The sequence below is a fragment of the Podarcis filfolensis genome, assembly GCF_964270895.1.
Source record: "Podarcis filfolensis genome assembly, chromosome: 7".
NCBI classification, from domain to species: domain Eukaryota; kingdom Metazoa; phylum Chordata; class Lepidosauria; order Squamata; family Lacertidae; genus Podarcis; species Podarcis filfolensis.
The window spans coordinates 6,380,565-6,404,907 of NC_139603.1; the positions used below are offsets into that span (position 1 = coordinate 6,380,565).

A 24,343-nucleotide genomic window follows, 5' to 3' on the forward strand; every position below is an offset into this window, starting at 1 on the left:
TCCACGGCTATTTTACATATTGAAATGTGCAGTGTAACTCTCGTTCCACTGGCTGAAGCGACTTAGTATTGCAACAGAAAAAGATGAGTTTATTTGATTTGATTTAATAATTGTATTCCACTTTTCCAACAACAAAGGTGGCTCGCAATAACCACAATAACCACAATAAAAACAAACAAACAAACATTGAAATCACAATAATAAATTGAAACAATTATTAGGTAAAGGGGACCCCTGACCATTAGGTCCAGTCATGGCCAACTCTGGGGTTGCGGCGCTCATCTCGCTTTATTGGCTGAGGGAACCAGCGTACAGCTTCTGGGTCATGTGGCCAGCATGACTAAGCTGCTTCTGGTGAACCAGAGCAGCACACAGAAACGCCGTTTACCTTCCCGCCGGAGTGGTACCTATTTATCTACTTGCACTTTGACGTGCTTTCGAACTGCTAGGTTGGCAGGAGCAGAGACTGAGCAACGGGAGCTCACCCCATCGCGGTGATTCAAACCGCTGACCTTCTGATCGGCAAGTCCTAGGTTCTGTGGTTTAACCCACAGCGCCACCCGAATGATTACTGTTCAATAAAGTCATAGTAATTCATAGTTTTGCCAGGATACTTCCTAATCACAAGAAGCCTTACTCCACAACAGCAGCAAAATGAATTAATTGATGGCTTGGAAACTACATTGGTATGTCACCAGGGGACTTCCCAAGGAAGGTTGTTCTAATGTTGAACAGCTCTTAATGTCAGAAAGTTTTTCCTGATGTTTAGTTGGAAATCTCATGTAAATTGAAGCCATTACGTTGAGTCTACCCTCCTGGTGATATTATACCAGTTACCTGTCATCTGCACTAAATGAAAGTCTGTTTCTGGGGCCAATGTCTGATATTTAATCAAACTCCATTGAAGCAGAATTTTTTTTTCCTGTAAAATGGTTGCTGTTTGTATTATTTTGGAACAATAAACTTAATAATTTCCATCATTTCTCCATGATAACTCATGTCTCTCTATATATGATAACTTGATGGGTGTGCTTTTGTATTTTTCTGTAACTTAAATAAAATGTAATGCCCTCTCCCAAAAGATGGGGAAGTTAAGATCTGAGGCATCCTATCTCCTGGCCAGAAACCATTGTCTGTTCATCAGCACCTAGATACAAGCACCATGGCTACTGCTGCATACCTAATCACACATTTCCATCCATTTGTGAACAGGGCTGCATGAACTACAGAGATGGTCAACTTCAGTGCCTCCCAAGTTAACATAACCCAAAGCAGCAGGTGAGCAAAAACTTACTGTGGAGTGTCTTGACTGTCTTTAGAGCATAGCGGGTAGAGTATGACACCTGGTTTCAAATCAGAGAAAGGACTGTGGCTCAGTGTAGAACACATGCATAGCAAACACCCCAGATTCAGTCCTTGGAATCTCCGGGTACAGCTGGGATAGACTGGAATCCCGAGAGCTTCTGGCTCTCACATGAACCTGACCTTTGGTGAGTTTGTAAGTAAACCATTTTTAACTTACCAAATCTGTGGTATTTTTCTATGCTAGGGGAAGGAACTTACAAGGGCATATGTTAAGAGGTCAAACTGCTTACATTTCCATGCTTTGCTGCTTATTTTAAGTCTCTCCTGGGGTTCTCTCACCAAAGAGAACTTGCTCCAAAGGGAACTTGGATCTTTGCATTCAGGAATTGTCCTTTCACACCTATTTTTTCTTGCCACCAGCAAACTGGATACTAGACTTCTATTAATGCAGCCTAGAATTGCAATAGCTTTTTTTGCTGCTGCATCACACTGTTGACTCATGTTAAGCTTGTGGTCCACTATAGATCCTTTTCATATATACTGCTGTCAAGCTAGGTGTCCCATTGTTCTGCTAGTTATTCCTGCCTACATCTGCCCCTATTGAAATTGATTTTCTTACTTTTGGCCCAGTTTTCCAATCTGCTAAGGTCATCTCAAATCTCCATTCTATCTTCTGAGGTACCCATCCCAGTTTGGTGCCACCTTCAAATCTGATGAGCATCCCATCTAGTCCTTCGTGCAAGACGTTTATTAAAGATGTTGGACAACACTGGGTGCATCCCATTTGCCCCTTTCCCTCCCAGGAATGCAAGGAACTATTGTCTGCAACATGTACTTGCTTGTGACACTGCAATCCAAACTAGCAGTAGTGGTGACGGCACAATTGCACAACACAAGGAACCCTTTTGTCAATTGTCAGTGAAAGATCTAAAAAGATTAGGACAAAAGACTACAAATCATAACAAAAATGTAAAATCTTACACATTTTACAAGAAGTCATATGCCATTGTGAGGCAGTCTCTCTCTTCCCCTCCCCTCCTTTAGCTACAATGAAGGGTCTGTTGTGAGCATGAAAATGAGATCTTTATATACACACACCAGGTGCAGAATTTAGCACAAATATAATAGTACACTATAGATAATAGCCTCAAGTGACTGTTGGGGATGCAGTTTAAAATATATAAGACACCCACTTACACAAATATACAAACACACCTCATAGGTGACATAATGAGCATGCCTCCTGATTATATGTATGTCTACTCACATGTAAGCCTTACCAAGTGCAATATGCTTGCTGTCAAGTGCGCCAGAAGTTGTAGCCTTTGTATGGAAACACAAAACATAAAAAAAGGAGTTGGGAGGCTGCGAAGGGGGAAATGGCAGAGAAAAATATTCCTGAATTAGGGTTAGCTGGCACAAAAATTGGTATTGTGCATAGGGCTCTATGGTCCACCTTAGCAGACACCTTTAAATCTCCTCCATAACAACTCTGGTTGTTGGGAAATGTGCAGCCGGCTGCAGGGGAATACACACTCTGTCTCCATAAATACAAATACAGTCCAGTGCTCACACAGGCAGGAATTTGGCAAGCGTCATGAGGGGTGTGGGAATATGCGTGTGCACACAAGTAAATATTGCATCTAGAAAAAAATATGACTAGAATCAGATCAGGCATACTATTTCTGGCTGAGCTGGTGCCTGAATGGTGGTGAAGCCTGGAAAGGCGTGGCCTCTGAGAAACTTGCATCCCACCCCTCTGGTCTACTCTTCTCTTTCTTAATGGGCATCCTGGCTGTCCATCTAGGGATACTTCTTCTTTGGCGATCCCTCGTAGCCAAGTAAGATTGTCTTCCACGAACACAGTTTCAACAGTGAGTTTGTAGGTGACTGTGGAGGCCAGTTCTGGATCCACACATCCTTCCACAGTGGGGACATTAGTTTCCGGGCGGGAGTTGATAATAATAATAATAATAATAATAATAATAATAATAATAATAATAATTAATATTTGTACCCCCCCATCTGCACTCTGGGCAGCTTCCACAAAGACCAAAAATACACTAATATGTCATACATTAAAAACTTGCCTCCCTCTTAGCACGTTTCCCCCTTTCATCCTGAATATCATTCTGAATTGGCTGTTCTCCAGTTGGAGCTCTCATAGGCCAGTGTTTCCCAATTGTCAGTGTTTATACTACATTTTTTTAGATTTGCCTTGAGAGGGTCTTTAAACCTCTTTTGTTGACCCACCGGTATTTCGCTTTCCATTCTAAAGTTGGGAATAGAGTAGCTGCTTTGGAAGATGATAATCCAGCATCCAAACATGACCAGTCCAACAAAGTTGATATAATCATTGCTTCGACACTGGTGATCTTTGCGTCTTCCAGTACACTGGCATCAATTCACCTGTTTTCCCAAGTGATGTGTTAAATTTTTCGGAGACACCGTTGATGGAATCTATTGAGGAGTTGGAGATGGTGTTTATAAGTGGTCCATGTTTCACAAGAATACAGTAAAGTAGCATACACCTGGCACCCACATGCTGAAATCCTGCATTATTCCTCAGTCTCACCCTGTCCCCTCAGGACAATAAACCACAATTTTTTTTGGTATGCAATAAGATCCAAGTTCCAAAGATACAGTACTGAACTCTCACTATTGCTGCTATCTTTTTGTGTTTGAGTTGACATGTTACTCCCCAGCCACAGCTACACTAAGCCTGGGTGGATTTGATTTAAATCAAAGAGATTTAAATCACTAGTCAGTAAGGCTTGATTTAAATCATTATTTTACAGAAAGACTCATTTTTGCTGGTATAAGGTTTCATATTTGGAATTAAAAAATTTCAGAGTAGTTTTTACAGTTATATCAAAAATTACTGATTTGGTTATGCTGTTAGAAATACACAGAGAGATAATGATGAAATTATTGCGAGGTTTAATAAATTAACTGTTTATATTTGGACAACTTTTCTGCTGTACTTTTTCTAGAGGGGCGGCGGGGAGGAGAGATACAGTTGGTAGGCCTAGGCTGGAACGGGCTTGCAGAAAGAGCAGGCCAAGTAGAAACAGGCTGGTAGAAAGCTGGAAAAGGGGAACCAAGGACTAGAGCAAAGAACTTCAGGGATTCCTGCTGCAGGACTGAAGTTCGAGGTAGAGACTTTATTGTTTGGACAATGTCAGGCGAGCCCTGGGGAGATGGCCTGGAACCAGTGAACTGTTATTAGTTGACTGGCAAGCTCTTCAAAGTCTCGCCAAGGACTTACAGATCCCAGTTACTATTTCCACCCCTTTTGGATTTGCTTATACATTCAGGTGCCTATTCTGTACAGTTAAGTGTTAATGCAGTTATTGGAACCCAGTGGAATTAGGATAAGGTTGCCAGCCCTGAAGTGCCTTCAGCACTTGCCTCAAGTCTTGAGTTGCACAGACATGCAACTGACTTGCACAATTATTACACAAAGATCCCAAGACCAGTGGCGTAGCGTGGGTTGTCAGCACCCGGGGCAAGGCAAGTAATTTGCGCCCCCTAACCCGTGGATTTGCGCCCCCTAACCCTAAGCCCCAGGTGTTGCGCCCGGTGCGGCCGGCCCCCCCTGCACCCCCCACGCTACGCCACTGCCCAAGACTCATGGAGTATTCTGCTCACAAGGTTGCACTTTCATTTTTACTGCTTTACACTTAGCTACTTGTGCAGATAGGGACGCAGGTGGCGCTGTGGGTTAAACCACAGAGCCTAGGGCTTGCTGATCAGAAGGTCAACGGTTCAAATCCCTGTGACAGGGTGAGCTCCCGTTGCTCGGTCCCTGCTCCTGCCAACCTAGCAGTTCAAAAGCACATCAAAGTGCAAGTAGATAAATAGGTACCACTCCGGTGGGAAGGTAAACGCCGTTTCCGTGCGCTGCTCTGGTTTGCCAGAAGTGGCTTAGTCACGCTGGACACATGACCCGGAAGCTTCCTTGGCCAATAAAGTGAGATGAGCGGCACAACCCCAGAGTTGGTCACAACTGGACCTAATGGTCAGGGGTCCCTTTACCTTTTACTTGTGCAGATCTATTCCACTCTAAACAATCTATTAACTGAACCTCTTGGAACTTTATTTACGAGGTAAGGGGTTGATTCTATGTATATAAATTTGCAAAGGAACAATGGAATTAAGGTTTTTCCCTCAACTCTGTATGTTTATTTTATAACATTTTTCCTGTGAAGAAAAGGCATTTATCTCTGCAGACACAAACTCACACTTTTGAGAACTGCAAAAACAAGCATCTGTGATAATATCTTCTCGTTAGAAGAACTGCCCCAAATCATCTTACAGAAACCTCTGGAAGCGCATGACATTGTGAACGGATTAATGGGATTCATTTACCAAAAAATTTAAACGTTGCCTTTAAAGCCTCATGCTACATAATTAAAAACAATTCCTTATTTGCTGATGAATTGCCTTTGGACTATAATGTAACTTAAATAGAAAACTATCTTTAGAAAGATTTTTCCTCCAAAAGCATTTTGTTTTAAAAAATCCAATTCAAATTTTTTAAAAATTGATTTTTTTATTTTTCTAAAAATATATATTATTTTTATCCACCCTGGTAGGCACCAAGCTTATTAAGGCACGTGTGTGTTGCACAGATTCGATTTTTCCATGTGCACTTTTATTCACATATGAGCACTTTCAGCTTAAATCTATTTCCCACCCACACTTGGGGTGATGCTTGATGGAATCTATTTGTGGGGTGTCCCTCCACAAAAAACAATACCTTTGTCAGTAGCCACGGTTTAAAAAGACATTGGAATACCATCAATGCAGAGGAATTGCATCCTTCTCAAGGGAGAAGGAATTCCAGTGCTGAGACCCACCCCCCATGTCTATCATCTGGTGGTGGAAGTCTAAGAAGGTCTCCCCAGCAGATATCCACCCCTGGGCAGGTATACTTAATACTCCTGGGGCTCCTTATTCTTTGTATTTATATTCTATTATAACTCCTCTGTCTTGCCTCCTCCTCTTGTACTACTGTTCTAGATAATGGCTATCAGAAGCAGAAAATTCCAGGACTTTGTATCTGAGCCTATGGGTGACAAACCTATTATAGTAGTTGATGGCATAAATGAGGAGCTTGGAGCCAAACTAGCGGCCAAGGGCTTTGACAAGGTAATTGTTTTAATGCTTTATGCCCCACAGCACTTTTTATTGATTAACCCACGTAATTCATGATTCACCTAAATCATATTCACATAAAGAAATGTCTTTGACACCTGGTATTTCTGACATTTGTGTTGCAATAGTTCGCAAAGCCTGACCACCACTGGGCAAATTTTGTATTATACAAGATACCATTTTTGCTAATTCAATACACTTCAAAAACAAACAAATCCTTCACAGGTGGAACATAGCGAGGTGGTATCTTTCCATCTTCTAGCCTGTTCCACTCTGGCTGTGACTATTAGGACTCTTGTTAAGGACTTCTGTTGTGCAGACACATCATCCTCAATCCAATGAAATGCTGCCCCAAAAGACCTCTGTTGAAGCCCTGCCCTGCCCCCAGTGCTAGATCATTCCTGACCAGTTTCAAAGCGGACATTATGACAGATAGAGTCTAGAAGGCAGGGAGTCTTGTGTCTTATTCTTGCCAGTGGTCACACAAGATGGGAGATGGAACTGCATGGCCACTTTCCATACATTGCCAACTTGACTTCCTTGCCAGATGGAAAACTTTATATTTGTAACCTCTGGCCAAGCAGTTAAGAGATCCCAGGTTTTCTGCATCCATGAAGCATGGCAGCGTTGATCTCCCCAGTTGCCAGATGCCAAAAACAGCTGGAGTCCAGGCGTTCCAAACGGGGCTTAGGGAAGCACACAGGAAGACAGAGTATGCACAAGTGTGCTAGCCCTGTCTCTCATCCCAGTCACCTTCTGCATGTTCCAGGGTGGTTGCCTCCAAGGGAAAGGACTCCAGAGCTTGTAGAGGTTTCCATGTTTTGAAGCCCTGGTTTTCCAGATTTCAAAATGCCCAGGGGCCTCTGTGAGTACAGGAGCTTTCCCGCTACACACAGCCACCTTTGAACCCATGGAGGGCGATGAGGATAGAGGACAATGCTAGTGCCTCTGTCTCTCTTCCTTGTGTGTTTACTTAAGCCCTGTTCAGAACATCTGAATTGGACTTGGCTCTGTGTTTGATGACAGTGTTTAAACTGCAATCATGCACTGCCTCCTCTGTGAACCCAGTCTAGCTTTCAGGCTAAAACTAGTTTGGCCCTCAAAATTATCCACTGTGGGTGCTGATACTGAATATCTGACAAATGTTTCATCCACATTTGGCTGAACTGAACATACTAGGAAGCCCATAGTTAAACTTTGCAATGATTTCATTATTCAGCTAACCATTCCGAAAAGCTGAATGGGTAATAAAATGACCCCACGCACCCCCATCAGAAGGGGGCTGGGTTCAACAAAAAAATCAAGTGTTGAAAATTGAATGTTTTGGGCTCAAATTTCAATCTCAAATTCCAAATGACAAAATTCACAGATTTGCCACATTTCCCCTCTGTTTATTTCAACATTCATTTCAGGCCTGCTTTTCTTGCTACTGGGGGAAAATACTAATTCTGCTTCCTGATTTTCCTTCCAGGCGTACATCCTCCTGGGCCAGTTCCTCCTCTTGAAGAAGGAATGTGCTACATTTCAAAAGTGGCTGAAGTTGTCCTATGGAGCCAGCAGCTACCAGGCTGAGCGCTGCGCCCTCTGTCTCTTGGAGTGGTGCCTCACATTCCTGTAGGATCACAGGGATCCTCCATGCCCCAAACACACACACTTCAAAACAACAACCTCTTCCCCCTCACAGACCTGAAACCAATGATTTCTTGCAGTCATGATGTTATTAAACCAATGAAGCATTTAACTATCCAGCTGGGACTTTATTTTAAATCATTTATATACAACTTTTTATTTTAAAAAAAATTACAATGGTTAACAAATCTAAAACTCACTAAACATGCTTAAAAATGGGACATTCCCCCCAAGAGATGCAAGAACACATCAAAGGAGCCACAAACATGGAGCACAGCAGTAGTTTTTGGAGACTTTAAAAAGGAATGCTACATGCAGTTTTGGCTAATATACACATTTTTTCAGGCAGTTTCCCTAATACTATGCATTTTGGTATGTTTTCACAAATAAAAGCACACTTTATTCCAGCATATGCATACACATTACTTGACTGGAGAAATGCATCACATAATTCGGAGAAGTGCAAAATTTGAAGGATGGCTATGTTTTGGTTTAGCTGTTGTTTCAGAAAATGCAAATTTGTTAAGTTCACCTTTAAATGTGAATTGAATTGAATTTCTCCCCCTCCCTACTCGGCACAAACTGGTATGAATACCGTATTTTTCGCTCTGTAGGACGCACTTTTTCCCCTTCAAAAATGAAGGGGAAATGTGTGTGCGTCCTATGGAGCAAAGACGCCATAGCCCTGTGACCCTCTCCCGGCTGGAGAGGTGACGCGCCGCTGTGGCAGGAGCCTCCATACCCGCGCGTCACCTCTCCAGCCGGGAGAGCGCGCGCGGGGCTAAAGAAGCCATAGCCCCGCGACCCTCTCCCAGCTGGAGAAGTGACGCATGACTATGGCAGCAGCCTCTCCGCTGCGCCTTTCCGCTGCTCCCTGACCTGCTCTTTGGGGCTGGTGGTGGGCTTCCCCCCGCCAGCCCCAAAGCGCAGGTCGAAAGGAACCTTCCAAGGTAGCCGCCTGAACGCACCTTAAACGGCACCTTGTTTTAGAGCGGGAAAAGAAGAGAGAGAAAATTCTCCCACTCTCTGCGCAGCGCCTCCTGCCACTTCGCTGAAGGGGCGCTGGGCAGAGAGCGGAAGAATTTTTTTCCCTTGTTCTCCCCCCTCTAAAACAAGGTGCGTCCTATTGTCCGGTGCGTCCTATGGTGCGAAAAATACGGTAGGTTTCACCTTTCTGTGTAAAGTTAGCAGGGAGAAGTTGGGAATTCTCCCTTCTAAGAGAATTCGTTTACAAATGAACTTTTATGTTGATATATTTAAAAGTTTAACAAACCATGAACATTAAACTTAACATTAAACCACAAAACACTGAAAAGTTCCTTCCTCCTTTGCTTCTGCAAGAGGAATGGCCCCATGCATGGATTCAGAAATTCTTGCCTGGGTAATGGACTGGATGAGAGCCAATGAACTGAAGCTCAATCCACACAACAATTGTCAAGGCTGCACTCCCTCCAAAAGAGCAGGTACGTAGCTTGAGGATCCTTCTGGATCCACTGGTGTTGCTTGAGGCTCAGGTAGCCTCAGTAGCGGGGGATTGCCTTCCATCCTCTCCAGCTGGTGGCTCAGCTGTGCCCCATCTGATCAGGGACAGCCTAACTTCTTTTGACTACGCTCTGGTAGCCTCTTGGTGAGACTGCTGCCTTTGAAGATGGTTTGGAAACTGCGGAGGTGCCAGGGTTTCCCAAACTTGGGACTCCAGCTGTTGGGGGACTACAATTCCAATCATCCCCGACCACTGGTCCTGCTACCTAGGGATGATGGGAGCTTAAGTCCGAAAACTGCTGGAGACCCAAGTTTGGGAAACCCAGGTGTAGACTGTAGCAGCCAGGTTCTGGCTGGGGTATGGCAGTTTGAGTCTATCGTGCCAACCTTGGCCCGATTGCACTGGCTACCTGTCACAGCGCCTTCCTGTCACAGCGCCACAACTAGACCTGAAAGGCTTCTACCTCCTGGGAAGCTTTTTCCAGCCTCAGGGCAGGTTTATCGATCTACTAAGGTGCTGGGGATGGGAGGGTTTGCTGGCCCACTCAACTTAGGCATTAGGTACCAATATGTTGGGGGCCCCTTGCCGACAAAGGTCCATATAGTTTAAATTATGGTTTTCCCAGTAGTGATGTATAGAAGTGAGAGCTGGACCATAAAGAAGGCTGATCGCTGAAGAATGGATGCTTTTGAATTATGGTGCTGGAGGAGACTCTTGAGAGTCCCATGGACTGCAAGAAGATCAAACCTCTCCATTCTGAAGGAAATCAGCCCTGAGTGCTCACTGGAAGGACAGATCCTGAAGCTGAGACTCCAATACTTTGGCCACCTCATGAGAAGAGAAGACTCCCTGGAAAAGACCTTGATATTGGGAAAGATTGAGGGCACAAGGAGAAGGGGACGACAGAGGACGAGATGGTTGGACAGTGTTCTCCAAGCTACCAGCATGAGTTTGACCAAACTGTGGGAGGCAGTGGAAGACGGGAGTCATAGCTGTCAACTTTTCCCTTTTCTTGCGAGGAATCCTATTCGGAATAAGGGAATTTCCCTTTAAAAAAGGGAAACGTTGACAGCTATGACAGGAGTGCCTGGCCTGCTCTGGTGCACGGGGTCAGGAAGAGTCGGACACGACTAAACAACAACCACCACAAATGTTGGGGGCCCTGGGCATTTCCCCCCCACCACGTACTAAAGAATTCTGAGAACAATCGAAAGCCTGCGCCTCCCCTGCATATCTGTTTTCAATCCCCACGTGCAACTGGGGAAACGTGCCTCGCTGTGTGAACGCGCAAGAGCAACACGCGTGCTGGGGCCAAGGGGTCTGTGAAGACCACCGTGGGAGCCGGCTTCTCGGGTCCGGGGGGAGACGAGAGCGTTGACTGCGCCCAGGCCCCTTCGGAGGTCGGCGGAGGCGGCGAACGGCCCGGGTCCGTCCCGCCCCTTTCCTTCTCGGTCCCGGGCAGCCGCCTCCTTCGCGCTGGGCCTCGTCCGCCTGGCAGCGGCTGCCCTCCCCTCGGGCGGACTTCCGAGCCGCGGGTCTCCCCACTGGGCCGGAGCGCCTTTGACTGGCGGGCCGGACACCAACCGCAGCCCGGGAACCTCCTTCGGCGCCGGCGACGGGGCGGGGATCCTCGCGGCGGCCGCGCTGGGGAGGATCTCCGAGGAAAGTGCCACGACTTCAGCGCGCCCGCGGCAGGAGGGCCACGCGAAGGGAGCGCGGGAGAGCCAGCCGAGCGAGGTGAGCGCGCTCCGTCCGCGGGCAGCGCGGAGACACAGCAGCCGTCTCGGCGGGCGGAGCAACGGGTCGGGCAGCGCGGGCAGCCCGGCTGCAGAAGGCAGCGCGGAGCGGCGCCTGGACTCCCGCTTCGGGAGCCCGTCGGACGGCTGCGAGCAGGAGCCCCGCTCGGCCCCTCCAGGGATGCAGCGCAAGAACCGGAGACTCGCGGGGCGGTGGCTTAGCGGCCGCGGGGATGCGTCCCCCGACGGCACCGACAGGGAGAAGAAGGGGAAGGAGCGCGTCGAGCAGGAGGCTCGGCGCGGACGGGGAAGAGCGTGGTCAGCTGCAAGGAAGGAGCGGGCGAAGCGGCGCCCTCGCTGCAACCGAGTCTCTCCGGACTCGGCTGCGAGGGCCGCCCCGACAGGCGCCGGGCTCTCTTTCGCCCTCGGCCCGGCGGCCGGACCCTGGACCCCGGGCCGCCCCCCGACGGGCCCGAGTGGCGACGTGTCTCGCTCTCCGGCGGGGAGGAGGAGCCTGGCGCCGAGTCCTGCGGGCTCCTCCCGCTGCTGCCCTCTCCGCAGCGCCTGCAGCTGCCTCTCCGCAGCCGTCGGGGGGCTCCCAGCCGGGCCTTCCTCGCCCGAAGTGCCGCAGCCGGCCGCTTCCCCGCGGGCCGGAGAGTCCCGGCTCGGTGATCGCCCCTTCAGCCCCAACTTCGAGGGCTCTGGCGCTTCTCCTCTGCCGCGCGGGAGGGAAATCGCCGCCCGCTTGGTCGTCGGGGATAACTGCGTCTGCGGGGAAGGAGACCCCACGCTGCGGCTCCCTTGCAGTCCTGCAGCAGGCTCCTCTACTTCACCAAAGCTGCTCTTGTGACCCACTGGTTGCTGGCTTTTGCGCACGCTATGCTGGCTCGTGTCCCTCGGTCAGAGGGCAGCGGCCTCGACGCCACGGCTGCAGATTTTTTTGTAGCCGCTCCGCTCCTGCTCTTCGCTGTCACCTCTCCACCGACTGGGCTGGACTCTCTGCTTGCTTGCTCTGTTGCAAGCCTTTGGCTGAAACGAGCTGCCTCCCCACCCTCTCCACTTTTGCAGGGCAGTGGCTGTTTCAGTGTGGATGTTGCCGTGTTGCTACCCTCGTGGGGTTGCACAGCTTCCTATTTGTGGAAATGACTCCCTTTGGAGGCAGTGGACTCTCCTCCCTTGGAGGTTTCTTAGCAGAAGTTGGGTGACCATCTGTCAGGGATGCTTTAGCTGGGATTCCTGCATGGCAGGGGGTTGGGCTAGATGACCCCAGGGGTCCCTCCTAACTTTCAGGTTCTGCTATACTTCTATTAAAGCTGTTAAATGCTTCAGGGACAAACTAACTTCCATATTGTGTTGTTAATGAAATGACTCTTGCTGAATGTTTATTTAAATTCCAGAGAAAGAGAGTTCCTTTAACCCCTGCTGGAGAAGCTATTTATCTTCCCTGTGCTTCTGCAAAATTTGATCCATGCTATAACTGTTGCCCGAGTTGCTCTGCACTAACTGTGGTTTCCAGACAAAGCGCAAGGGAAGCTCCCACACTGAAAGCGTTTCAGTCATGCCTGAACTATTGTGGTCAAGCTATCCTGGTCCAGTAACGGCCAGCGCTGTTCTATCAGCTGAAACTGATTTTAAAATGCTCCTAACAACCAAAGCCACCTGGGTCTCCAGTAACAAAACTGAATCTATAAGCAGCCCTATACTTTGTACCTGCTCCTTCAGAGGGACTGCAGATCATGCAATTTGGCAATTTATCGAATGTGATTGTTGCTTTAATTCTAATTATTCTTTTAGTAGGAGCTCCTTGTTGCTGTTGTTCAAAACTTCTAGTTATACAGTTGTGCCCTGGTTTTTGAACAGCTTAGTTCTCGAACATTTTGGCTCCTGAATAGTTCTGGTTTGCAAACTATTTCCATGGCTTCCGATTGGCTACAGGAGCTTCCTGCAGCCAATCAGAAGCCTCGCTTTGGTTTCTGAATGTTTTGGAAGTCGAATGAACTTTCGGAATGGATTCCGTTCGACTTCCAGGGTATGACTGTATAGTGTGGAATGCCACAAGCTAGTCTTGAGTAGAATTCTACGCTGAGTACACTCTGCCTCGGTCGCTTCTGAGAATGCCTCTAGGTCAGCTGTGCAAGCTGGCCATGCTGCTATGTAAACATGCATCTGCAAACATCCTTCTAGCTCAGCATTAACTTTTTGTTTTGCAGGTTAAGACTACAGAGCAAGAATGGATTTTTATGACCCTCAGACCCTGGGCGTCATGGTCTTTGGAGGATTCATGCTGGTCTCAGCAGTTGGGATATTCCTGGTGTCCACCTTTTCCATGAAGGAGACGTCTTTCGAAGAAGCTTTGGCAAAGCAGCGCAAGGAGCTAGAGAAAGCCAGCCACCACAAGGTGGAGAAGAAGAAGAAAGAAAAGCCTGCTGAGAAGAAAGGGAGGGCGAAGAAAAAGGAGGATAAACCCAATGGACTGCTGGAGCCAGACGCAGGTCTGGACGCTTCTGATGGAAGCCCTGAACCAGTCTTTGAGGCACCCATTGTGTCTCTTCCAACTCCTGAGGAAAAGCCAACCCTGTCTCCTAAAGACAAGAAGAAGAAGGAGAAGAAAGTGGGGAAGGTAGAGTCGGTTCCCAACCTGGCAGCGTCTTCGCCAACAATAACTGCTTCAAAAGATCTGGTTTCTGATGTGGTTTCCAAGGAAATGCCAGTAGCTGCGGCTCCACTAGCTGCGGCTCAACAGAATGCTCCCTTAACTAATTCCGTGAGTGTCAAAAAAACCCAAGCTCTTGGAAACAGAGAGGAACAAAGGCACGACGGCGCTTCCAACAAGAAATCCATTGCCCCAAAGAAAAAGGAATCAAGTAAGTCAATTTCTGTAAATCACACATGTGTTCTTACAGTATATATGTGTATTAATTATTTGATTAATATCTCACCCATTCCCAAAGGTTTAAGGTGGGTAAGCTACTCACAAAATCCGAGGCAATTAAACCCTTATCTTTCCTTCTCCCTACTTTTTCTGGCCACCCAAAGCCACTTTTCATAGTTCCAGATGCTCACACTTTATCTTTGGTCCCTTACCTTTCCCGACCTGGCCACAGTGATCCATGCGACGGTCATCTCCAGGCTTGACTACTGTAATTTGCTCTACACAGGGCTGCCCTTGAAGCTGTCCCAGAAACTCCAGCGGCTGCAGAATGCTGCAGCGAGGCTCCTCACGGGGTCTCTGCCATGGGAGCATATTTACCCAGTGCTTTTCAAACTGCACTGGCTCCCGGTGGAGTACAGGGTCAGATTTAAGGTGCTGGTTTTGACCTTTAAAGCCCTTCACGGCCTAGGACCCACGTACCTACGGGACCGCCTCTCCCAGTATGCCCCACGGAGAGCCTCAAGGTCCATAAATAGCAACACCCTAGAGGTCCTGGGCCCTAAGGAAGTTAGATTAGCTTCAACCAGAGCCAGGGCCTTTTCAGCTCTGGCTCCGGTCTGGTAGAACACTTTGCCTCATGAGATCAGGACCCTGCAGGATCTGCTTTTTTTCCGCAGGACCTGTAAGACAGAGTTGTTCCACCTGGCCTTTGGCTTGGAGCCAATTTGATTCCCTCCCCCTCCCCCTCTTTCTTTTGTCTTTTTCCTTTCTCCTCCTGTATGAGGCTGCATTTTAATATTTTAATGTTTCAATATTTTAATTGTTGTATTTTAATCTTGTATTTAAGTTGTATTCATTCAACTTGTTTTTATTATTGCTTGTTAGCCGCCCTGAGCCCAGCTTTGGCTGGGGAGGGCGGGGTATAAATAAAAAATATTATTATTATTATTATTATTATTATTATTATTATTAAGTCTTTTGATGGCCAGAATAGTGCTAGGTATAAAATTATAGATGGTGATTATCTTCAAGGAAAATAAATTTCATAACTGAAGGGAGGCAATTATTGCAGCGGAACAGAATTTGCAAGAAAGGTGAAGGTCCTGTATACTTTTCTCGTGAAGAAGGCAGCACCCTTAAGGTGGAAAAATGTATCTGAGCTCTGAGTGTTGCATACCCAGAAATCATTCTGTAATGTGCTAGTTTATCTTACGCAAAAATATTGGTACTACATGCTTTGAGTGAGTAAAAGTTGCCTTGGAAAGCTTTTCACTTACTCAAGGAAAGAAAATATTTCATACGACTTCGCCTTTAATACCCCCCAACTTATATTGGAAAAATTGAAAAATGCGGTGGTGGTGGTGGTATTTTTTATGGATTTTTCTGTCCACTCCTTCATATTTATATGTTTGGCCAGGACATTTCCTCCTGACCCCCCTTAGGAAATGGGTTGTCTGATTTCTGTGTTGATCCGTTGAAAGGCATGGGTTGCTCCTCCATCTCTAAGTACAGGTTACTCTCACCTGGTTACTTTTGGCAGAAAACCAGCAGTTACAAAAGGTTTTTCATTTTCTTCCAAACCACACAACGATGCCTGTGTGATAGGCAGCTTATTACATTTTTTCTGGGTTTGTAACTTCAGCAAGTGGACTTGTTGCAAGGCTGGGGAAATGTAACTGTAAGCAGAAAAAAGTAGTTGTAAATTTCTCACATTTTTGGGGTAAAGGTAAAGGGAACCCTGACCATTAGGTCCAGTCGCAGACGACTCTGGGATTGCGGTGCTCATCTTGCTTTACTGGCCGAGGGAGCCAGTGTACAGCTTCCGGGTCATGTGGTCAGCATGACTAAGCCGCTTCTGGCGAACCAGAGCAGCGCACAGAAACGCCGTTTACCTTCCTGCCGGAGCGGTACCTATTTATCTACTTGCACTTCGTGCTTTTGAACTGCTAGGTTGGCAGGAGCAGGGACCGAGCAATGGGAGCTCACCCTGTCACAGGGATTTGAACCATTGACCTTCTGATCAGCAAGTCCTAGGCTCTGTGGTTTAACCCACAGTGCCACCCGCGTCCCTCATTTTTGGGTAGACTGTCATTTTTGTTGTTGCTGTTGTTGATAGTTTGTTTTTAAAATTCCCAGCTTACTTCTCTCCTCACACTTCTGTTTTTAGGTTCCACAGATGCTGAAAATATGCTTTACGTTCCCTATAAGACCTTATGTTCCATAATTAGCAGCATGGTTTTTGGGGAAGGCGAGGCCCAGCAACTGATTGAAATCTTGACTGAGAAAGCAGGAGGGGCTCAGCACCCATGGCTGATGGTATGGACATCTCTTGATCATCAAAGGCTGCTCTTATGCTCTTATTTTCTTACGTTCATCTTGAGGACATTGACTCTACTCCACAGACTAAGGAAGAGCCAGACCACTTGGTTATTTCTTCTACAGATGAGAAAGCAGCAGGTCTCAATTAGGGTGTCCTTCCCCATTGAAATGGCCATGACAGTAGGCTCATATCAATGGGGACGTAACTCAGAGCCTCTGACTTGGTCCAGTTTATTTTATAATGGATCTCTGGTTCATGAAACTACCCAAATACATATTTTTATGGTTCATCAGCCCCAAATAAAATTATAGTTGCATAATATAAAATATATGTTACTTAGGAGTTTTTTTTTAAAGCAGTTATAGATTGTCTATGTGAAATTTTAGATATTTTTCAACTTGTTCTGTGATTTAAACAAATTAGAGCTTGAGGCAAAGGTCTCTGGTAGGTTAATGAAGGGCTGGGCTTGCTAACAAATGTGTTATGGCATAAGCTTTTGTGAAGTGTTGACTATAATGGAAGCGGGAGGCTAGGAGAACCTGCTTATCCCCTTCCTTCCACAACTACCTTGCAAGTAGGCCAGTCACACCTTAGAACTGTTCAGTAATCACTGTGACCATCATCTGTCAACACTTATTGAGTGTTGCAGAGTGAAGAAGAGGGCATTATGGGGTGCTCATGGAAGTACTAAAAACTGGGACCCCAAGATAGCATTCAGTTTCCTTGATCTTTCCTGGGGTTCAAGAAAGTTGCCTTTCTCTGCTAAGATCCCCCTCAGCTCACGAGGGACAACAGAGCAAGCATCCGACTGTTTTCTGCACCATGGGGTTCAGTGGAGCCTGCTCTTTCACCCCAGTGGTGTCTATACATAATCCTGCAGTTTGACATGAACTCATTTCAGACCTCAGCAGCCAAATTATATGAAGTTTTATGAAGAATACAAAAGAAGAGAAGAGGAGAAAAGAGCAAAAGCAGGCTATTGAAAATAAAGAGAGCTTTTTAGCTGAGATCTACCTTTCCCTGACCCGGTTACAAAGAGGCTTGTGGTCTCCTCATGTGCAGAGTTTTATGATGGGTGGTGCAGGCACCTGGAATGGAAGGTGAGGGAGATGGACCCTGGTGGGGCTGCCCATTTTTATTGGCTCTCCCACCCACGTTGGACTCAGTGATAGTTGGCATTTTTTAGCCAATCAGAGCACAGGTCAGGTAACTAGTGTGAAACTTGCCAGGAGTTGGGAAGATGGTAGTTGCTCCCAGGGCACAGGAAAGGATGATTATCGCTGGTGGAAATTGCTGCTGGATTTCTCCATCTTTCTACCTGACATAACTTGTTCCGGTTTTGTGGATTCAGGAGTTGGCTGGAGCACGCTTGCCTAGATCAAGCAAAATGGAGGGAAAGAGAGCATGGATTTTCTATGCATCTACTTTTTCTGATGAATAACAAGGAAAAGAAAATTTGGAAAACACTCTGTCCTTCCACTGATTGCCATTATGATACCAAGCCATGGCACTAAGCACTCACTTTTTGGTCTGATAGCTGGCTGGCATACAAGAGAATACTGAGGTAGTTCTGAAGCACTTAATTCAGCATTGAATTGATTCTTGTTGCAGGCAACTCAGAAAGGTGATCCCGTTGCCATTCTGAAACGACAGCTAGAGGACAGAGAGAAGCAACTTGCAACGGAACAAGAAAATGTAACTGTCGCAAAAGCTAAACTGAGAGAACTCTCCAAGGTAGGTTCTTACACTGGCTTCAGAAGTGGCACTTCAAATATTCAGAACCTACATTTTGGGCCCCATTGTCCGGATACAAGCTCCTTATATCATCGTGGCGCTTCACTGTTTGCTGTAAATTGCATAGTCTCAACAACAACATCCGCCCACTTTAGGATGGATTTGCAAATTTACATATCACATCTTGGCAAAGGTTTTCTGCACCCATGGGAGTACGGCTTCCTGCTTCAGTCCATACAAGGGGTGCTTACTGGGTGACCTGGTACAACATACAAAGAAATGTATTGCAGAATATAATCAATCATTTTCTCTTTCTGAAGAGCTGTGGTCTGATATTCTTTTTAGCATATTTAGAATAGTCCCAGGGCTCAAGTGAATATTATGAATACCATTTGAAAATGCTCAAAATTAGACTGAAAAGTTTGTCATTCATAATAATAATAATAATAATAATAATAATAATAATAATAATAATAATTTATTATTTATACCCCGCCCATCTGGCTGAGTTTCCCCAGCCACTCTGGGCGGCTCCCAGTCAAGTATTAAAAACAATACAGCATTAAATATTTAAAACTTCCCTGAATAGGGCTGCCTTCAGATGTCTTTTAAAGATAGGATAGCTACTTATTTCCTTCACATCTGAAGGGAGGGTGTTCCACAGGGCGGGCGCCACTACCGAGAAGGCCCTCTGCCTGGTTCCCTGTAACCTCACTTCTCGCAATGAGGGAACCGCCAGAAGGCCCTCGGCGCTGGATCTCAGTGTCCAGGCTGAACGATGGGGGTGGAGATGCTCCTTCAGGTATACAGGACCGAGGCCGTTTAGGGCTTTAAAGGTCAGCACCAACGCTTTGAATTGTGCTCGGAAACGTAGTCAGTGCCTTTTCTGACAGAGTGTTATCAAATATTACATTGCTTATATCGAAGAAGACACTTTCCACCACAGGGGCTTTACCTGACACCATCAGCCCTTTCTAAGTGACCCTCCAATAACACCTTTTTGCAGACCAGGCCTTTAGAAACTAAAGTGATTAGTAGGAGTCATCTTGTGTTGCTTCAATCTAATCTGTGAAACTACCCACACTTTTGAGGTGAATGTGTAACTTCATTCCAGGTCAGTCCTATAACTAGGAGGCCTCAACACTTTTTAGTGGTTATAGCATCAGGTAGCTACAAAGTGCAAATGAACCCACTTAAAGTTCATGGTGTGAGCTGTGTTCTCTGCTACGAGGGGTGGAGAATCTCAGGCTGGGGACCGAAGATGGCTCTGTCCGACCCTTGGGTCTCTTCCACAAACCCCACCTCTCACTGCAGGGCACATGAGGTGGTGGTCTCACAGCAGAGGCTCTAGGCAGCTGGAAGGGTTGGCGCTGCCACCACATGGCCACTGCTGCGCCCACCTGTCATAAAGAAACAGTGACTATGATGTGTGAGTTTGTATAGTTTGTGTGTCATATCCTAGGAAATCATGGAGCATAATTCAGAATGGCATGCTGCTGGCATTCAAAAGCAAATGGGTTATTAATGCAGGTTTAAATCTGTGCTTTGGTTAAACTGAGGCCTACTGTAGTACTGAGTAATCCCAAGAATCAGCACTGTCTTGAGTTTGTCCTATGCTGTATGTTCAAGACCTTGACTCCGCATTTTATGCAGACCTCATTATAAATGTCTTCTCTTGAAGGAACTCACAGCTGAGAAGGCAAAAGCCTTAAGTGTTGAGAATAAGCTGAAGGAGCAACTGCAGACACGTGAGCAGGAGGTGACTGCTCTACAAGCCCGGATGCAGGCCAGTTACCAGGATCGTGAGACTGAGACCCAACAGCTGCAAGGAAAGGTGGGATAAGTGACTTAATATTATTCAACACAGCTTTATTTGTTGTCAAGGATTCCTTTGGAATTCTTTTTCTAGTGGAAGAATGTGAAGAGCAATATTAGAGCTTTGTCCTGCTTCGACGTCCTTCATCCAAAACACAAATAAACAAGTGGCTGCATGACGAAGCATTCACAGCTACTTTTTCATACACTAGATTTCGCCCATATCTCTTTGGCTCAAATATATTCAGTCTACACCAAGGGTAGGGAAGCTTTTCAGATGGGAGGCCGCATTACCATGGTGGAAAACTGTCCATGATTGCATTCCGCGATTCGGCAGGGGCAAAGCACACCCACAAAATCCCCACCCCAAAGCTGTTTCCCATGGAAACTGAGGCATATAGTTAATTCTTAAAAGTTTCACCTTCCGGTTTCTCCGTAGACTTTTAAAAACAAATTTGGTTTATAAAGCTCTCCTTTAATCTATTCCGATAGTGCAAAGGGTGAAAAGAATTCTGTAATGCTATCAGAGGATTGCAAATAATCAGTACCCATCAGAATTGCAAATCCTGCCTTAAAGGTAAAGGGACCCCTGACTGTTTAGGTCCAGTTGCGAACGATTCTGGGGTTGTGGCGCTCATCTCGCTTTATTGGCTGAGGGAGCCGGTGTACAGCTTCTGGGTCATGTGGCCAGCATGACTAAGCCACTTCTGGCGAACCAGAGCAGCGCATGGAAACGCCATTTACCTTCCCACTGGAGCGGTACCTATTTATCTACTCAGTGGTGTAGCGTGGGTTGTCAGCACCCAGGGCAAGGCAAGTAATTTGCGCCCCCTAACCCCTAACCTGCCGCCGATGCCAGCTTCTTCTTGCTGCTGCTTGGTCTGGTCTGGTGTGGTTCTCTCCCGCGCTCAGCGCTGCGCTGTGCGGCTGCTGCACTGTCCCTCCCCCAGATAGTCCCTCGCTCTCTCTCCGCACCGCACGCCTGGCACCCACCCCCTCCACAGTGGGCGGCGACCCGGCGGCCCAGATCGGATTTGCACAGCCAGCACTGCAGTGAGAGAGAGTGAGTGAGCCAGGTAGGGGCAGAGAGCTGCAAGTGCGAGCGCACCCCCCCCCCAGATGTTGCGCCCGGTGCGGCCGGCCCCCCCTGCACCCCCCACGCTACGCCACTGTATCTACTTGCACTTTGATGTGCTTTTGAACTGCTAGGTGGGCAGGAGCAGGGACGGAACAGCGGGAGCTCACCCTGTCGTGGGGATTCTTTTTTTTTATAATAAATTTTTATTGGTTTTACAACATATATTAACACACAAAAACTAACAATTCACAACATAACACATTAACAAACAAACATATAAACACGTATAATTTCTTAACCTTTTTTTCTTAGACCTTATTTCAATGACTTCCCCATACCTCCCTTTTCTGCATTCCTGTTTTAAACTTTTTCAGCAACCCCTAATTTCAATTACTTATAATTCAATTTCTTTAATCCTTTTTCTCTTACCCAATCATTTGTCGCTGCAATTCTGTTTTACATTACCCATGACATTTTAGCACTCATTAATTTTACAACAGTTCTTAAGGTAAACTTTAAATTTCTTCCAATCTTCTTCCACCGTCTCTTTCCCTTGGTCACGGATTCTGCCAGTCATCTCAGCCAGTCCCATATAGTCAATCACCTTCGTCTGCCACTCTTCCAGCGTGGGTAGTTCTTGTGTCTTCCAATACTTTGCTAAAAGAACTCTTGCTGCTGTTGTAGCATACATAAAGAACGTCCTATCTTTCCTTGACACCAATTGGCCCACCATGCCCAGGAGAAAGGCCTCTGGTTTCTTATGAAAGGTACACTTGAGGACCTTCTTAATTTCATTATAGATCATTTCCCAGAAGACCTTGATCCTTGGGCACGTCCACCAAAGGTGGTAGAAAGTACCTTCAGTTTCCTTACATTTCCAGCATTTATTATTGGGCGTGTGATAGATTTTTGCAAGCTTGACTGGGGTCATGTACCACCTATAAATCATTTTCATAATGTTCTCTCTTAAGGCATTACATGCCGTAAATTTCATACCGGTGGTCCACAACTGTTCCCAGTCCGCAAACATAATATTATGACCAATATCTTGTGCCCTCCCTGTCGTGGGGATTCGAACCGCCGACCTTCTGATCGGCAAGCCCTAGGCTCTGTGGTTTAGAGCACAGCGCCACCCGCGTTCCTTTTTTTTTTTTTTTTAAATATTTTATTGAGTTTTCCATAATATCTCTAATCATACAATTTTAAACATCACTTATTTTAACTTATTCGACCTCCCTCAACTCCTCTGACAATCATCCGTACTTAATTTCTTATCTACACATTCCTTAATTATAGTATTACCATTTTAATACATTTTCCCATCCTCTTTTACATTTTTGCAATATTCCTTATTTTTTTCACAAAGCTTCTTTAAAACACACTAGCGTTGTATTTTCCTCACATACAGTTTTCAAATAATCTCTAAATTTCCCCCAGTCCTCTAAAAACTCATGGTCTCTCTTAAGTCTGATTTTCCCAGTTAGTTTATCAAGTTCTGCGAAATTTGTCAGTTTTTCTCTCCATTCTTCGATGTTTGGAAGTTCTTTCTGCTTCCACCTTTGGGCCAGCAATATTCTCGCAGCTGTTGTTGCGTATTGGAAGATTTTGCGATCCCTCCTCTTTATATCATTTCTAGTTATTCCCAACAAGAAGGCCTCTGGTTTCTTCACAAAGCTATATTTCAGCATTTTCTTTAGCTCATTGTAAACCAGTTCCCAGAATCCCGCGTTCCTAAACCCTGCCTTAGAGCTATTCAAAGCCTCACGCTTCAGAATGCAATGGCATATAAAAATTGCATGTATTTGCAACAGAAACCAAGTATTCTTCTCTGCGGAGACATGTTCCCTTTGTGTGGCAGAGGAAGGAGCTACAATTGCACACCTGGAGCAGCACCAAAGCCCTTTTCCTTCTCAGCTGCTCCCTGCTGGCTGGGAGGGGACTCAGAGGGCTGCATTAGGCTGTGGAGACATCTGGCCCATGAGCTGGGGTTCTAGTCTACATCCTGGTTGACATGCCGGTTGACTCTCAGTTAAAGAGAAAAAGAAAAAAACGGTGGAGAGTAAAAAGAGAGACCTAGAATCTTCATGGTAAAGCTATATGCTTTCCCTGCTGAACCCTGAGCTGCTGCATCTAGATGTGAATGATAGCAGGGAGCTGTTCTGATGTTGTTCTTCTTCATTGATTTCCAGATTCGAACTCTACAAGAACAATTGGAGAACGGCCCTAACACCCAACTTGCTCGCTTGCAGCAAGAAAATTCCATTCTCAGAGATGCTTTAAACCAGGCCACAAGCCAGACCGAGAGCAAGTAAGATGAACAGTATTTTAGTTAATGTGAAAATGTAATGTAAGAGAGAAGAATTTTATAGCAGTGGGCTGGGCAGACAATAGGTGTGGCTTCAGTGTGAAGTATTTGAGTTAGTTAGGTGCCAACACTGAAGAATTTCTTTATTGTGTGAATTCTGTTCTGAGAAGGCAACATCCAGAACAGTCGATCGTTGTCATGATAGACAATTTTTTCCCCAACCCACTCCAAAAAGGTAGGGGTTGTCTCTTTTTCCAGTCTCTTGCTATCACTGATTTTGCAGCAGCGATCAATTTACCGTATTTTTCGCCCCATAGGACGCACCGGCCCATAGGACGCACCTAGTTTTTTGGGGGGGAAATAAAGGGGAAAAAATTATTCCCCCCCAGGCGCTTGTGGGGCCGGCAGCGGGGAGAAGCGCTCTTCTCCCCGCCGCCAGCCTCCAAACCACATCGGGAGACAGCGGGATGGCGTGCTGCGCCTCCCCGCTGTCCCCCGAGCTTGCGGGGCTGGCGGCGGGGAGAAGCACGCGTCTCCCCGCGGTCAGCCTCCAAACCACATCGGGAGACAGCGGGATGGCGGCGTTTCCCCTCCCCGCTGTCCCCCGACCTTGTGGGGCTGGCGCTGGGGCTCTCCTGAAGCCTGGAGAGCGAGAGGGGTCGGTGCGCACCGACCCCTCTCGCTCTCCAGGCTTCAGTGAAAGCCTGCATTCGCCCCATAGGACGCATACACTTTTACCCTTCATTTTTGGAGGGGGAAAAGTGCGTCCTATAGGGCGAAAAATATGGTAATTGTCACCTCCAGATCATTTTTTAAGATGACCATTTAAAAATAACCAAATATAACAATATTGGGCATGAAAGGTATATAGCATATCCCAAATAACCACAGACACTGAATTCCAGA

At 46.3% G+C, this 24,343-nt stretch overlaps 2 protein-coding genes across 3 annotated transcripts in view; both read left to right on the plus strand.

Moving 5' to 3' along the window:
- Positions 1-416: 416 nt before the first annotated feature.
- On the plus strand, positions 417-8,206 carry BANF2 (BANF family member 2). The gene is made up of 3 exons (XM_083624807.1): positions 417-1,278; positions 6,331-6,459; positions 7,937-8,206. The coding sequence occupies exons 2-3, from the start codon at positions 6,334-6,336 to the stop codon at positions 8,081-8,083; spliced, it is 273 nt and encodes a 90-aa protein (XP_083480933.1). The 5' UTR covers positions 417-1,278; positions 6,331-6,333; the 3' UTR covers positions 8,084-8,206.
- Positions 8,207-10,863: 2,657 nt separating this feature from the next.
- The window catches only part of RRBP1 (ribosome binding protein 1), a 42,743-nt gene continuing 29,263 nt past the window's right edge, over positions 10,864-24,343 (plus strand). For both annotated transcript variants that reach the window (XR_014550950.1, XM_083624625.1), the window contains exons 1-6: positions 10,864-11,314; positions 13,524-14,177; positions 16,353-16,501; positions 18,117-18,239; positions 19,921-20,073; positions 23,322-23,440. Coding sequence is in view for 1 of the 2 variants with exons in the window: in XM_083624625.1 (XP_083480751.1) it covers positions 13,544-14,177; positions 16,353-16,501; positions 18,117-18,239; positions 19,921-20,073; positions 23,322-23,440 (1,178 nt within the window). In the remaining variant the exon portion in view is untranslated. The remainder of the gene's footprint in view (positions 11,315-13,523; positions 14,178-16,352; positions 16,502-18,116; positions 18,240-19,920; positions 20,074-23,321; positions 23,441-24,343) is intronic.

Coding starts and splice junctions, on each gene's coding strand:
- BANF2 (XM_083624807.1), top strand. CDS start 6,334: ATGGCTATCAGAAGCAGAAAATTCCAGGACTTTGTATCTGAGCCTATG. Junction 6,460..7,936: donor CGGCCAAGGGCTTTGACAAG/GTAATTGTTTTA, acceptor TTTTCCTTCCAG/GCGTACATCCTCCTGGGCCA.